At 40.2% G+C, this 17,378-nt stretch overlaps 1 protein-coding gene across 3 annotated transcripts in view; it reads right to left on the reverse strand.

Annotated features, from left to right (window-relative positions):
* KITLG (KIT ligand) overlaps positions 1-16,609 on the reverse strand; it is a 53,332-nt gene extending 36,723 nt beyond the window's left edge. For 2 of the 3 annotated variants that reach the window (XM_068936776.1, XM_068936786.1), the window contains exon 1: positions 16,117-16,578. In XM_068936776.1, coding sequence (XP_068792877.1) covers positions 16,117-16,131 — 15 coding nt within the window. In that variant the 5' untranslated portion in view covers positions 16,132-16,578. Of the gene's footprint in view, positions 1-16,116 lie in introns of all 3 variants that reach the window. The other variant, XM_068936767.1, reaches the window with a different exon arrangement.
* Between the last annotated feature and the right edge of the window lie 769 nt (positions 16,610-17,378).

The following is a 17,378-nucleotide window of genomic DNA, read 5'->3' on the forward strand; positions in this document are numbered from 1 at the left end:
CCCTAGTGATGATCTCATGAGCAAAATCAGGCAAAAGGGGTAATCTCTGGTGTACCCAGAAAGGGTCTGCTATGATCTACTACCACGACAAATGATATCTACTAGTAACCTGAACTCCAACTTTAAAAAAAACAGGAATAGGTCTAGGCAGTTCTCAATAGGCAATCAGAAAACTCACGCTCCTAGATAGTAAGTCTCTTGATCTATTTTATTTGCCCAGTCCCACTGCAGGTGTCACTTTTCAGAGTCACTGTGGGCTTCAGGTAACTCCTGAGATAGGTTAGCTCCAGGTACATTGCTGCTATTTCCCACGCCTTTGATACTATAGGCAGCTTATCTTTGTAATAGGACTAGAGAACCTTATAGAAAGACCGGAGGAACAAAGTAGGAGTAGAGGGGCTAATAAAACTATCTTGGGAAGTTGTTCTAGATTGTCACTGTTCTGATGGTTAAAAGCCTTTTATAGTGTCCTCCGTAAGTGTATCGATGGCAATTTATATCATCTTGTTCTCGTGCCAATACTGCTCTTCTGCTTACATTGTTTGATTCCATTTTTTGGGTCTGGTCCTTTGATGTACTCACAGAGATCAATTCTCATGTGTCTGAGTCCTCATTACGCCTAACAAGCCCATATGACTTCCAGCACTACATGACAAAGAAGTAATATAAAAACAAAGGCTCATGGAAAATAAACGAATCATTCCCTTCCTCATACATTCTCCTAGATTACAAACTTTATTTATTTACTCTCTATAGTATCACAGGCTCTCCTCCAGCAAATGAAAATAGAGGATTATCCCATCTTTTACTAAGTATTGTTGCTGCTATTTCAATTGATGTAGTAGGTAACCAGGTGGCTGTTTATAAAGCGAAGAGGAGCTAACAACTTAAAATCAACTCTTTATGACATGCAACTTTTAAATGGAATTATTCCTCACTAGTCTGAGCAGTTTCGCCCATTGATAAATAACAGCTGACATAAGAGGTATTCACAATTTACTTACACAAAAGCTGGCTTCTTTGGATATATTCCAGATAGTAGCACCTGCATCAACTTAAAAAGGCTTGAGACAGGAAATTTCTATGCACCAGAACCAAGAAGTTTTCACTTTGATCCCCCAAAGCCTCAGTTGGTAACTTTTCAGATTGTTATGCAACATCTGTTCTTCTCAGCCCTGTAAAATGCTGGTGACAAAACTGATCTTGCATTTAGAAGAGATTAAAAAAAAAAAAAAATCAGCTGTTTAGCCAAAGATGTGGTCAGAGTTTTCAATAGCAAGAGTAACACTGACAAAAGAAGGTTGTTCTGCTTTTTCATGCATTTTAAAGCTTGGCTCTTTGGAGGAATACTTAAGGGTATTTCAAGCTCCCTCCAGTTATCAGTGGTGACACCTACAATTTTAAACATGAGTAAATAATACATGTTTCAACATATCCTTTCAGAATTCAGAAGATACTTTTAAAAACACAACTCTAAACCTACATGTTTACCTTGGAGCGTTACCTTGGGCTGAAAAGTATTCTTCAGGCAATATTCCACTGCAGGATGAAAGAGTGTCTTTACAAAGCTCAGTAACAGGAACTGGGTAAGGTCATGATATTCCCCAGTGAAACTTTAGTTCCTGCTGCTTCTGTCTGTCACTCCATCAAGAAATTTACTATATTGGACATAATGTCTTTTTTATGATGTGCCTGTACTGCTCATGATTTAGAAATGTGAGTTTTACAAAATTAGGATAGTATTTTATAACCATCTTTCTTACAAAACAGTATGCTAAGCAAAGAGGATATCTACTATTTGCCATACATGAAAATGAAGAGGAAAGTTTAGCGTTACAACATCTAGTTTGTTAGAATCAGTTTGAGTTTCAAAACAAATAAATAACCTCTTCTACCCCATATTCTGCTTGAAACCAGTCACTTGTTGCCCAGCAATGAATTAGCTATCTAATCCTACAAACAGCCACTGCAGATGTTTTAACCATAATTTATAGTCCACTTCTACAAAATTGCAATAGGTTTCTGGAAGATAAGTTTTAAAAGGAAAAGCTTCAGACCACCTACAGCAAAGGCATTTAAAATCAAGCATTCTAAAAAGCAAAAGAAGTGAAAAATGAAAGCCACATCACTTGGCTTTGGCGCTTGCTCTGAAAACTTTCAGAAGATGCCGGAAATACTCTGAGGCCTTTGAGCACGTTGACGTTGTCACAATAAAAATCCTCTTGTATGTTCATTTAGGTATTTAGTAGTTAGCTAAATCAGAAGGTCTGTCAGAATATTACCTTGGGAAATGTATGAATTTGTTTACCTTTCAAAAGCTTGGAGTATACGATTCCACAGCCGTCAAAAATCAAACGAAGCCCACGAAAAATGACATTGCCAGGTTTACATTCTCGTGAACTTGTTTAAAACCATTCATTTTCAGTATTTCAGTAGGTCTTGATTTCATACTTCTTCCTATCACTGTACCCAATAATTTAAGCTGTATGTATTAGGTCTGCGCCAAGAAATATTTGTGAGATTCATGTCACAACTTTTATCTCAGTTGTTTCCAAATAAAACAGAGTAAAAAAAATCATATTTGAAATCATTTTCTGATGGGAAAAACCTCTTTTAATTTCAGATCTTGATTTCAACTCAGTTCCCATTTATTTATTTTTGAAAACTACTTAGCAAATAATTACATTTCCAAAAAAAAAAAAAAACTAAGTTCTTAGGCAGCATTTTACTTCCTGCATAATTTAAATCATGCACATTCCTATAAATAATCAAAACCATAGTGAACAATTCAGCTTTATGGTAAGGATCTGTGAAAGAATAACGCAATCTTACAATCACACTGTTACTAGAATATAAATACATTAAGAGGAAATATACATTTGATCAAATGCTTGCCTTTAATAAGTATGAAAAGAATTTTTATCTGAAGTGATACACTGACGGATGAGATTAATGTCAGATGCCTTGAAGTTGCAATTTCTGTGACTGAAGATAAATCCAGGTCCTGACACTTCAAATTAGAAACTAATCTTCAAAACATTTAAGTATGCTCATAAGACAATGTAAGTGCTGGGCAGGCAGTAAGCCATTTATCTTGGCTAGCTGGAATTACCAATACATTATGCCTTGTCTTAAAGCAATTAATTTTGGTATGTTAGTAAGAACAAAGTAATTACTTTTTTTAAGTTTTCAGTCTAAACTGAAAACACTTCCACATGCCAAAAATATCTAAGTGATTTTTACTCCAGTTGCATATCTTCTCACCACAGCAAATGAAAACTAACTTCTTTTTTGAAGTACTTTACTAAAATGTATCATGCCATTGATAGTTTTAAAAATTCTTCCTGAAATTACTTTCCTGAGCTGATTATTTATTTTTAAAGAAAGCAATTTGGCAGCACAATCATTTTAGGAATCTAAAGCACTGTATAAAGTCTAGAACAATGTAAGTTGAAGGTGGCAAAAGGTAATGGGAGGAGATGCAACAGTTCAAAATGTTTCCTGTAACATAAAAAGCCAATTACTACACTACCTCATCAGAAACGTATATATTTTGAATTCCTATGCATTCCTAAAAGGGAAGGAGTGCTTTTAAGTGCTTTAAGTGCTTTTTCCTGCTAATGCTGAAGTGATATAAGTATCTTTCAAGGATGTTGTTCCATGCAAACTCCGCTATCTTTGAATGGGTAGACCTATGTGACATATCCAGCATTTCATAAAATTTTGGGAGTTCTAACCATTCATACCCCCATTTTAAAAGAAAGAACTTTCAGTTTAAGTGTCTCACTTGTCATTACTTTAAAATGTAATTGTAGTTCAATTACAATACATTTCAAAGGGTTTTCCTTGTCTCAATATTAAATACTGAATTGCTACAGATGGTAACTTTGGCAGATGGTTGTATATGAAACTAAGTTTATAATTAGGCCAAATCTGACTTGTACAATTAAGGCAATGAAGATGTGGAAAACAAAAAGTGTCAGACTCACACAAGATCAGTTTGATGGACACAAAAAAAATGAAAGAAAACTGATCTTTCACAGTTACAGAATAAAGTGCCTATATGAGAAATTTCTTTTTAAATCTATGAATTAAAGAGAGGCTTTCATGGTCAGAGTATAAACTAAAGTAACTGCCTTTTCACCTCCATATGCATATAATCCTTTTTTCTTCATCTGAGGTTAATGAGATGGTCTGAACCAATCTAACAGCTCAGTGCTGCTGAGAGAGGGTTCTCAGTGCCTCCTTCTCTGCAGCTTCCCTTGCTCTGGTATTTATCCGACCTCCCTGCAAGTCAGTAAATTCACAGACAGTGACTAGCCAATTCAGTTCAGAGAAAGCAAACTAATCCCTGAGGAATGAGAGGAGGAGGAAAAGAGATGTACAAGGATGAGAAGACTGTGACTACTCTGACTACCCCTTTTGGTGGTAGCGACCTTTTCAACTGCCTTTGCCATTTATCAAGCTGCATTTGAAGCTGTGTTATATTTAGTGTCAAAAGGGTTTCCATATGGATCACTGTGGTTGGAGGTAGCATTGCCTGCTTTTGCATCTTCTGACTTTTGATTGTGATAAATATTTCCTCCCTCTTGCATTTAGAAAAGATCAGTAATGTCCAGCAACCATTCTCTCTACTACTTTTTGTATGTCTCTCTTCCTATACCTCTTAGTAGTTTCTTGCCTGCAGCTTTCAGTCCCTCTTCATATGCTCACTGTTTTCTTATAATGTTGTTGGCCTATCTTAGGACTACTATTTCTGTTAAGTTGTTTTTCAGATGACGCAACCAGAACTTTGTTCAAGATGGCTGGCTCCCACCACCATAAAAGCATCTCATTTTTCAAAGATTTTCATTCCCTTCCTGCTGCATCTCAATACGTTGGTTCATTTGTTCTGTTGGAGGTACAATACAGGGATTTTTCACCTTGACTAAGTAGAGTCACATTAAAAAAGAGCTTGTAAGGAGTTTTTACTAATAATGGCTACTGTTATTGAAGTAGTTACAATTAGTTCAAAATATTCCTTCCAAAATGCATCTCCTTGCACTTCAATATAACAACGAACTTCACTTGCCATCATGCCATCTGTTCCCTTATCTCCACTAAACCTTTACAAAGTTCCTCAGAATCTCTTTTAGTTTCAATTAACCTGAGTAATTTATGTAGCCTGCACATGTTGTCATCAATCTGTGAACCCTCTTTCCAGACTGAACTACATGAGGTTGCTGACACTTAGAGCACATTACCTCTTAGGTTTTTGCCACGTTACAAATTAATCACTTATTCCTACGTATTGCTTTCTGTCCCTAAAAAATTATTTCTCAAATTGTTATGATATGGGAGATACAGTAGGGGACTACTTAGTTTTCTTCTCAGACCTTTTCCTTGGAAAATCTAAATAAGCAATTTCAATGGTTTCTCTTTATTCATCCCTTTTTGACACACAAAGAATTTTAGTACATAAAACCATCATTTATTTCAGAGGAGATTTTTTTTCATTCCTTTCATTGAACTCTACTGCAGAGTTCCCACTCTCCTGACTGATTTAAATTGATTAAGCTGATTAGCTTGATTAAACTGATTTACTGATTTAAATACAGTAAGCTGTATTTACAAGACAATAATAAAGACAAAGTGTTAGGAAAAATTCTTTTTTAATCTCTGGACATATCTAATAACTAGGAGTAAATGTTATAAGAGTTATTATATATTTAAGAAAAGATATAAGGGAACACTTTGATCAGCTGTTTTCACCACCTTATAAACAGCTTGCTCTTACTGTGAAACTAGCCAAAGATATAATTTATATCTTGTACCAAACTCTAGACCTCTAGTAACTCTAGTATCTTGGTCGGAATTTTTTTTTGTTTGTTCATTTGTTTTTTGATTAGGAGTTGCATAAGCTATGCTACCTGGAGAGTACTGCAAATATCTAAAATTAAACCTGCAGCTTCACTTTCAGCTTTCCTGAAAATTGCAAAAATTGTGGAGCAAATATACTGAATGAAAAGGTTGAGTCACTCAATTTGCAGCACAATATGGCTATGGAGATGCAGATACAATATAAAGAAAAAGAAATCTGAGGAAACCCCCACTACGCCTGTATCATTCTGGAGAAATATAAAGGTCTAAGAAATACAAATGTCTATAAAATATAATTTTAAAGACACCAGCAATACAGTACTTTGAATTTAGTTAAGTTACTGATAACAGAAGTCAGGTATCCTCACATATTTGCAATGATAAAACAAAACAACCTTTTGAAAAACTGGAAAACACTTACTTAATTTTAATGGTGGTTTTCACAGAGCCTACTTATGAAAAACTCTGCTGTGAATTGTGTGTACTGAATTTACTTCTTAGAGAGTATTTGGTTAAAAGTATTCATGACACTTGGAAAGAACCACAGCTTTCAGTACTGAAACTATTCCTCTGATACATGTACTACAGCATCCTTGTTACGGATGGGCTGATATGAAAATTCATTATGAAAATATTTAGATGATATAATATTTCCTCCTAGATGACTTACGTATGTACTTCTCAAAAGTTTCCTAAAACTGCTCTTATTAAAGCTAACATTTGAAGTTGCCTGGCCTATCAGGGAATTTCACTGGCTTCCATAATTAGTCTTAAAGAAAATCCACCCTACCATAGAGAAAATCAGCACAAACCTCCTCAGAGGAGGAGGATGCAAAGCAAGAAGGAGTTGTTTCAGTTGCAGTAAGTTACAATCGGACTAAATTTACATATGTCTCAGGCCATTTGTGAACGTCAACAGAATTCTGTTATGGTGTGAAATGACCAAAAGTACTGTAGACAATCTGGCTGTTACTGGCTAATGTCCAGTAGATCACTAGAACCTGCTCGAGAGGAGATTTCAAAAAACGTGCTGAGGAGAAAGAGATGAAAGCAAGGTTTATAAAGACAAGAAATTCACTCTAATGAATTTAAAGACTAAATGAAAATACTGAATCAGATATTTGTGAAATGGCCATGTAATAAACCTAAGAGATCTAGCACAAAATAATAACAATTAATGCTAAAAGAATTTCCTTTGATCTCAGCAAGTAGCTGACTCTTCAAAAATAGCAAGAAATTTCTTCAGTATTATTGAGGGAAAAGTATTGTCACTTCTAGAAATGGCAGACCAGTATTTCAGTGGGCGCTTTACAACTGTCATAAATAAAGTTACTAGTATGAGTGTGATCATAGAAATAAACATATTCCACAAAATGGTGGACTCATTCTAATTCTGAGATTTTAATTTTTATGGACAAAATACTGTAAATAGATGTTATTCAGAGGATTAATATTTGAAGCGGGACTCAAAAAGGTTATGTGAATTAAAAACAATCACTGGAAAGATTACTACAGAAACTGTAGAAAATATTAAACGGAAATAAAGGTTAGAATTTAAGTATTTAAGAACAAGTATTCTGGATGCCAGAAATGCAGATGTCTTATTGCTGAAGGTGAGGATCCCAACCTAAATGCAACAGATGCCAGGAAAGGTGCACAGGGAAATGAAGGTACTATTGCTGGGACAAAAGTAATGACTTTTCTGTCAGAATGAGGAGAGAGAAAAGCTAGAAAAATGAACAATTATCTTCAGATGTGTGTTTGGATGCAAAGATAGATAGAAAAAAATCCAGAAATTTTGGTCATATACATAGAATAAAAAAAGACTTCCTGCATCTATGTCAAAAAAAAAAAAAAGATGGAGGATTGTGGACAGCAGCCTGTTTGGCAATGAAAAGTTTAGTCTTACTTTAATTTTAAAAAATAGCAAGAATTTCACTTATTTTAGTAGCATGAGAAGAGGGCTTTCAGTGTCCAGCTTTACACTATTAAAGGAACAAGTACTGAAGAAATTCATCAAAACAGATTGAGGCAGACTATGATTATGGCCAGAATTTTTAAAGGACACAGATTTAATGATTTGAAGGTAAAATCTAGGGCACTTTGTTTGTCAGGGATTATAATACACAAGATCAAAGCAGCTTCAGTGACAGTATTTAAACTTACTGTTTAAAAATAAAGTTCGTGTTTCCTTGAAAATAAGAACACACTATACATTAGAAGCATTTAAACTTGTCTCAAATACAGCAGTAAGAGTTTTTGCTATTAGAACAGAAATGCAATCTACACATTGCAGACCCATAGCTATTTCAAAAAGACAGCAATTAGGATTATTAGAGATATTTTTCCTTTGTAAAATAATCACCAGAAAGTTCTGTTTAACCAGGAACATATTTTTTCAAATGAAAGAGAGTGCCAAGCAGCATGTAAAGCTTCCTAAATTCATTTGGCTGACTAATGTTCCTATTCCTGTATGAGTCAAAGTAGTAAAAAAAAAAAAAAAAAAGATATAATGCACATCACTGTCTGGTTGTCATTTAATGCAAAACACACAAGTTTTGCTGAGCTCACTTAACAACTAGCAAATGGAGGCTGAAAATTATGAAGTTGGAACTCAGGTCTTCTTTACGATAAACGATTAGCATGTTTAAATTTGAGCCTTCCTAAATTTCTAAGCACTTCATTTACTGAATTATTTGGAATTTATGTAACACGTTATTCGTTTAAATGCACCATGTCTGATTCCTCAATGCCTTACTTCAGTCTATTATGGCAGTTACACCATAAAAGTCAGTATCTTGATATCCTACTCCCATTTTATACACAATTATGAAATCTCCATAAATAGAGAAGAATTTTTTGGATCAACATAAAATGGAGGAACAAGCATCCACACCTCCTTACTACTGCGAGTTTTTGGTGTGTGTTGCACACATCTTAAGTTCATTCTTTTGTCCAGGAGCAACTGTTATGGAGGGAAATGTTGCATGATTTGTACAGGGTTCATTTTCTGTTTTAAAGGGAAATAGACTGTCAGGACACGCACGGTTTTGTTTTATAGTCTGACTTATAACTGCCAGAATAACATTTCTTTTAAGTAATTAGATAACACATGTTACTAAATAAACCTAAGAATCCATGCAGAGAGGATGTATCATACTCTAATCAGAATGAAAAGCATATATTGGTTGCTGCTATCAAGCAAAAACCATAGAGCAAAGAAAATATTATACTGTTTCTCATGCTTCTATATTAAAATAAAAGTATTTACCTTTCAGGTATCAAAATACAACTTCTTTCAAAAAAAAAAAAAAAAAAGCCGAATATTGTTAAGTTCTTCCTCCTAAAATGAGGAGTTAACTTTACCTAACATTGATTTTCCAGTTTCACAACAAAGAATACAACTATCCCAAGAAAAGCTATAGATCAAGTCAACAAAAAAAGTTTAAGATTATCCTGTATTGAACTCAAATAAAGCTTTATACTGAGGAAGTTCTATTGTGCTGAAATACTCACCTACCCTTTGCCTTACATCTTTCATGATAAAGCACGGTGTAAATTCTCATAGGGATTATGAATCTTTTGGAAAGGAAATATAGGCAGCTGGTACGTATTTCTTGGCACATGTTCTTCTACGTTCAACCAGGACATTCTCACAGCTCAGGCTGTACCTTCATTACATACAGATTGTCAAATCTCCGGGGCACAAGGCTTGCAGATTGTGCTTAGGACCTTCACTGCGTGTAGGTTTGGGCACAAACATAGGCTGACATCCAAATAAAGAATACTTCATACGTACAGCTGTTTCGGCACGATGTGTGCTCCTCTATACATATCCAGAGACTGGGCTTGGATACTTGGATTCCTTCCCAACTTTCATTAGTTGTAAGGAAAAAAAGTGTTATTTGTTTAGGAGGAAAGCCACTGGAAGACTATTAGCACATGCGATTCTGCCTGTATCAGGTAGACAGATTGCAGCCAAAGCAAATGCAGAATTTAGGTGCTACTTCACATTAAATAGGCTGCTTATACTTAAAAGTACTTCTAAAGCCATACTGAAGGTACTTCTAAAACCTTCTTAAGCTACTTCTATAGATGGTAAAGAGGACCTGGCTAAGCTTATACTTGGCCTTAACAGCCAGTGAGCTGATGTCCCTGGAGCGAATGGCAGCAGAACGAAGAAAAGGCAGCAGCTGAACAGGTCACTAGATGAAAGTTTGAATAGTTAAAGCTATTACACGGAAGTCAGCTTTAGTCATGTGGAACGGCCACACTTTGAAATATCAAGTTACACAAACAGATGGGACTGGCAGACTGATGTGTTCAAACTCTGAGTTGCAGACTCCTAAATCTTTCTGAATGGAAGTTCAGAGGTTGGCACAACTCTCAAACTGGGAATTAGGACTTGTGGCTGGTTAGTAACCCTCCTCATTCCTACTTCATGTGTCAGCCACCCTCAAGACTGAACTCATAAGCCCAGCAGCTCAGCTTATTCAAGCTTAAAGTATGAATTAACATAAAAGAGTTAAACTCTCAACTTGTGTGAACCCAGTGCAGATTTAACTGTTTAGACTCAAAGTTTGGATTGAGGTATTTTTTTCTCTGGCACAAGGACTCATTACCTACACAAAGTAGAACAGCTTCAGCAAAACAGACTGGAGTGTTTTAACCACTAGGCACCTGGGCTCAGGTGAATTCTTACAGATTAGCCTTTCCTAGATGGATTGAATCAACATGGCTTGCAAACCCAGAGATAATCACTGTAAACCATACGCTCACCTTCCTGTGACAGCCCACCCTAAACCCGCAAGCTCTGCAGAACAGTCTGGGATGAGGTCTGCAATCCAGTCCTGCCCCAGCCCCAAGGCTGCCGGCACACACCCCTCTGCTGCCCAAAATTACTGAGAAGCCAAGAAAGGCAGGGGGAATACCAAGATTCTCAGTCAGATTAGAAACTCTTCACTGAAACATTAAGAAACGCCATGTGAATGGCTATAACGCAGGCTCCAAATCACAGAAGAGGTAACTCAGGAGGCTTGGGCTAAATGATTGTGACCTTGAGGATCATTCTTGAACCTGATCTTCTCCAACCAATAGGTTTTGCAGCAAAAGAGGAGCAAAAGAAAAATAACCACATTCTACAGTTCCTGCATACTTATAAGCACTCTTTAACAGCTGTGAAGGGCTAGTAGGGATGAAAGCTGGGTCTACGGTGGACCTGCTTGAGAGATCCTTCCAGGAGCTCCCCAAACCCTTGACCATTCTCCGTGGGTAGTACCGGCCCTGCGGGAAGGAGCCTGCACTCAGCCCACCCAGTCTGCGCCACCTTGTCTCATTTCTGCTGTCGCTTCAAGTGCTAATGGAATAGCTGGAGGCTCAAGACTTACCCACTTTGCAAAACTGTACTTCAAAGCGTGGTGTAAGCAGTGAGAACTGCGAAGGCCTCCTTTAGGGAATACTTGCAGTGATATCTTTGACCCGATGCCAGAGATGCTTAGAAAAAGGCAATATTGCTAATTTAGCCTTATGTCTAACCTGCAGTCTGCTGCACAAAGCAAAGATAGCACCAAACATATATATAAAGCAGAAAATTCCCAATCAGATTTAAAATGGTTATCCCATCTATCTACCTTGTATAATTTAAATATTGCTTAAACAAAAAGCAATCAATCATTCACCCAGTGGTTATTTGATAACAACAGGAAATTGGAAGATAATTTATTTCTCGCCTTATTGTGATCTAACGTATTCATTAATCTGAACTCCTAAACTGGCATTTATTTAGACGTATAGTAGGAATAATATCTTCATTAATGTATCTACTTTCATTAACCTCAGATACAATGCACACTACCAGTCTGAATCAAACAAAATACTTAACACTATTTTTGTTTTCTCTGGGCAGTTTGTAACTGTAATGATTTTCAGTTTTCACTGTTACACTAATAAATGTCTGATACAATTTGCATTTGGCAATTATTAAAATCATTCAGCAGAAGCAAACTATATTTTATGTGCTCCCAGCAGTCAGCTATTTCAGCACTGATAATATCTGTTAATACCAGTTTTGCAGGTTTACATATGGTTCAATACACAATCCAAATAACTGCCATTCAACAAAAATAAAGAGGAGCACTTCCCCTCGCCACTCACCTTACACTGGTCCATCTCCTTTTTCCACAAGCGCACAGGAAAAAGAACTGAATTTGCAGTGTGTTTAAAAGGCTGACTAACCTCAGGTTTGGCACACCAAAGACCAGGGAGAGAACAAACGCTTTCGTTTTCATCTGTCAGCACCCACACCACTCAAATGGAAGTGCGTAGAGAGATTTTTCCTGCCTTGCTTCAAATAAATGGGTGTTGTGTTTACATACTGCATACTGCACACTGCCCACCCTAAGCCAAGGGCTGTGTCTTGCCAGCTCTTAACTTCTGTACAATATGGTGATTACATGAGCCAGCATACCATTAAGTCACATAACAAAACTTGGAGAATGGCACTGTTAGCTTGCAGAACTGCATGCACCTTAACAACTGAAATGCATTGCACAAAACGGGGAACCTATGTGTCAGTGTGATGTGCAAACCGGGTCAGACCAGACTGGGTAGAGCCCCCAGTCTACGCTACAAAGTCAACTGTCACAGATCACAGACATAAAAGCCTACAGACACACGCACGGTACAAGCAGGCAAAGAAAAAAAAATCACGAATATAAAAAGGTATAAAATATAAAGCGGTATAAAAAACCTCTCTGCTCTTCCAAGAGGTTTCTAGACTACCTGCTGTATATTTTTCATGCTACACTTTCTTCCAAGATGTTCTTTCCAGCTGCAGTATTCACAAACTGGTCTCCCAAAAGCAGAATCAAAACCAGAGAAAAGGGGGAAAAGACCTTAGTCCATTACTCAACGTGTAGAGGACAACATCTTTCTGGCTCCTGCAGATTCTCCTCTTCTACCTGATGAGCAGCATATCTATGCCTACCACGAACTCCAAATGTCTTCTAGCGCCTAGTGGTCTTTTCTTATAGAATTGAGCAAGAAAGATTAGAGATCAGAGCTTACTATTTCCCTTAATATAATGCCTCTGCAAGCTCACACAAATGTATCAGATATAAATTTTACATTCTTGTTTTAGCCTGTCAATATGAGACAGGAACTGGTAATTTTTGCCCTCTTCAATTCTTTTTTACAACTACTATATCCATAATAATTTATACAGAGGCTCCCACTTCAATTACACAAACATGCTATGGATAGGACTACCTAAAAAGGTCATTTAGCTAGTAGCAATGAATATACGCATTCAAGGGTAAAAAGCAGAGCTCAGATCTCAGACCTTTCTAATACTGAAGTTTCTAAGAGACTGTACATATAACTCATGGCTGAAGATCAAGTGTCTCTACCACATATTTGACAGTCTATGCCATTAGCAGTCTTCTGAGTTACCCCCATGTGTGACTCCTTTTTGCAGTATATTTCTCAGGAAATAACTTAATCCTATGTAGATTGTCTTCCAATTGAACAAAGAACAAGCAAATCAGAGACCTGCTACGTGTTTTTGCAAGCTATATCACACTGCTATCACTCATCATATTTTCTTCAAAACGTAAGTGCAGACATCAGCGATATTTGATTTGTTGTAATATTAGCATGCAAAAGAATGTACAGTCACTTCCAGTAATAGTTTTAATTACTAAGTATATAAGCCTGCAAATCCTCTCATGCAAGTAATCCTTCAACAAGATTAATTCATGGAAATAGTCCCATTGAAGAAGGATGTGTAAGACCGGACCCTAAATGTTTAATCATAATTTTAAAGTCATTACTGCTTAAATAACAAGATGCTGGCGTATTTAAAATAGGGGTTTATATATTTATCAAACTGTACAGCTTCATAAATAATCCTTTTAGGACTGACACAGTTGGGGAACATGTTTCTGCAGTTCCTCCAGTTTCTCAGGTTAAGACTGATGTAAATAAACTGACCAACCTTCTCACTCTAGTCTACTATTCAGCATGACTCCTTCTTCTCCTTCAGCACTTTAGCTGCAATGAAGTATGACTTAGTTACTCCTTCAGCTGCACTAGTTATATATTATCCTTGTGTAACATTACCTTAACATCAAAACCCCTGATTGTTTAAGTACTATCAAGGCATTATTAAGTACTTTCAAGGCTTATCGAGGTAGTGGTTCTCACTTCTTATACTACGTCTCATGCAGGATTCTTATTAAGAAATGTTAGTTTCTTTCCTAGCATTCCTATCCTATTCTTTTCTCTGTGCCAGCTATCAGTCTAGACAATGTGAAAAGCTGCTACAGGGGAACACAAATATTAAAATTCACCTTAATGCACCCAGTGCCACAATGCACTTATGTTCCCTTTCTTGTATCCCTATCACTTACTCTCTCTTCGCACAAAGGTATTCATGGTTTTAGTGGAAAGCCTTCCTTGACATATCTTCTGCTCTGATCTCCTTGGAATGATTAATGGTTTAGTATCACATTTGTTTGCTAATCCTTAAAATGAAGGAAACATGCTTTGGAAAGCTAGGAGTCTGTCACTGTCTCCCAAAAGCAGGAAGCATAACTGCTTGAAGGCTGACAGATGCTTCACCGCTATGACAAGAAGCTGTTCCACAGGCTACAGTTTGTGATCCCCTGAGTCAAGCCATATGGTACTGAATGCCAGGACTGCCTCTTTCCCAGTTTACTGGGAGAGAGGGATTATTCCTGCTTTGCTCCGAATTTGGCAAAGTTCTCTGTGGGCTTTAAAAGTTTACAGTTCACACGAAATGAAATGCTTGATCACTTGCACTTGTAAACCCTCATTTGCCTGCTGAACTGTTTTTTCTTCTCAGGAAACAGCCTGACATGCGTGCTGCTATGGGCTAAGATAACACAGTACTTTTACCGAGTCCAATTTTAAGTAAACGTATAAACTTTAAGTAAGTATACAAATATGGCTCTCAGTGTTTAAGTGACTCTTCCCAATTAATAATCTATTCAGCATGCGTGATCAAGTCTGCATATAAGGTCCAAAACAACAGTTTTGAGGTGCAAGGCATCTTTATCATGTCTTAGGAATAACAGCAATGAATTTATGCTGTTAGAATTCAGAACTGCTCATTTAAGATTAAACCTCACTGTATTTCAGCATCGCAAAAATTAAAGTCAAGCAAATTATAACTCCTTAAGCATGGGTACGCTCTCCAGTGCTCTAGCCACTTGCATTTTAAAAACCTGAGAAAGTAAGTATTTCTAATTCCTCTCTTCTCTCCAAAGGCTATTTAATTGTCCAATAGATTTCAGTAAGGTATTTCCCTTTTTAAAAATGTATTTTATGTCTTTTCTGTATGCTGCAGTTACGAGTCGGGGAAGACCTAGCAATCACCAACAGATGAGGGAAGGCCAAAAACTATTTTGCTTCTGAACGGGAAGGGGAGGCGAAGGCAAAAGCCTCCTGAGCAGGACCAGCAGCGCGAGCGAGCGCCCGGTGTGCTGCTCTTGCCCCTGCAGCTCAGCGCTAAGGTCAACCAGGACAGAGGGCACCGGCACCCTGCAAAGCCAAGCCTTAAAAACTTTTCCTCTTTAGAGTTCCCGTACGCGTTTTCTTATTATGGGATGGCTTTTCCAGTCCTTTCTGCACTTGTGTCCGTCCCCAACCTTCCTTTAAAAAAAAAAAAAAAAATGCGCAGGAGAGCAACTGCCATCTCCGGGGACCGCGGTGAGGGCAGAGAGCCCACAGCGGCGCGGCCGAGGGCGAGAGCAGCGCGCACCGCACCGCACCGCACCGCTCCGCGCCGCGCCGCGCCGCCGCCGCCGCCGCCCGTTACTCCACGCTCCGCACCCGATCCGATCCGACCCAGGCACCCCATTTACGACGGCAATTTTTCCCAAGTTGCCCTCGGAGCTCCGCTAAAGCCAAGCCGTCGACGATCCGCCCCGCTTGCCGGAACTTTTCCCCGGGCGGTGCGTGCCAAAGACGAGACTTGACGGATTTTTCTTTTTTCTTTTTTTTTATTCCAAGTCGTTGAGCTCCGTCTGAGCAGCGGCTGCAGCGCCCACCCGCAGAGGCGCTGCCCTCGCAGCCCCCGAGGCCCCGCTGCCGCCCTGCCTGCCCAGGGCGGGCAGCCGGCCGCGCACCTCGCCGCCGCCCCGGCACACGGGGCCGCTTCGGCGCTCCGCACCCCGCCGCGGGACCCCCCTCCGCCGCCCGCGCAGGTGGCCGCCCCCCGGCGGTGCCCCTACTCACTTGTGCCTTCTTCATAAGGAACGGCAGCGCTGCAGTCCAGCCCAGCCAGCCGGGTGCAAACTGCCTTCAGCGGAACTGTAGCTCCAGCATAATGCAGCAGCCGATAGTCCACGCATTGGGGTTGCCCACGGCGCGCCCCGCTGCCTGCCGCCGCCCCTCTGCCCACGGCGTGAGCGCAGGCACTGACTGGAGCCGCCGCCGGCGCCCGGCCAGGTCTTTTATATGCCCGATCTGCCTCCGGCGGCGGCGGCGGCGGCAACGGCTGCAGCAGCGACAGCCCCGGCAAGACACGCCTTTCCCCTCCCTCCCGCCCTCCCTCCGTCTCCTCCTCGAGCGCTTGGAAGTCGGGAGCCGGGGCAGGTCCCGCAGGGAGGGGGGAACCCGAGTAACTTCAGGGAAAGCTAAGCACGGGAGGGAGCCAAGCCCGCCCGCTCCCACGGGAAGCGCGCCCGGCGGGGCCGCGGCCGGGCCGGCGCGGCGCACACTGCGCGGCGCGGCACGTCAGCGGCCGCGCCGTGGTGCCGGGCCGGCGCGGTGCCCGCCCGTCGCGGCCGCCCCGCGGCGCCCCCTGACGGCCGGGCGGCGGCGCCTTCCCGCCCTGCGCGCGCGGGGCCCCCGACTCCAACCGTCGTCGCCTCACAGGCCGCCGGCCGGGCCGGGCCGGGGGCAGCGGGCAGCCCGGGTGTTCGCCGCTGCCGTTGGCGCTCCCGGGGCGGCGCCGCACTGCTGGGCTTTCGTGTGGTGGGTGGTGGTACCTTGAGGAGGCGCCTCGCCTGTCCTGTTGCTTGAAGTCAGTTTGGGTGCCAGACTCGAACAAATGGCCGGTATTTTATGAGTGGCACCTAGCTGTAGCAGTGGCCTGAAGCGCGCGGTGGGAAACGTCTGATTTGTAATTTCCGTGTCAGGAAACTGAAATTTAGCCTTTCCGTAACAAGCTAATGGAACTAGGCACTGTAGTAAGTGTCTTAATGAAAGCCTAAAAACTCTTTTTTACCTGCTCCAGCTGCAGAAAAGTTGTGGAGCAGTGCCTCCTAATGCTTACGTAAAGGTGCTCCTGCAGGTGTTTTACTGTGCCATTAAAATCCATGTACTGTTGAAATAATCCAGTAGCATTGGGCTTGGAAAACGGCGCTATTGCTTCTGAGGGTGCGGTGTCCTGCTGGCCCTTCTGCCCCCGCCGTCGGGACAGAGTTCAGGTCATTGTCTGGGAGGACAGCTGTCAGGTTGACGCAGGCAGAGTCTCGAGTGTTCATTAAATGCGA

The sequence above is a fragment of the Struthio camelus genome, chromosome 1, assembly GCF_040807025.1.
Source record: "Struthio camelus isolate bStrCam1 chromosome 1, bStrCam1.hap1, whole genome shotgun sequence".
NCBI classification, from domain to species: domain Eukaryota; kingdom Metazoa; phylum Chordata; class Aves; order Struthioniformes; family Struthionidae; genus Struthio; species Struthio camelus.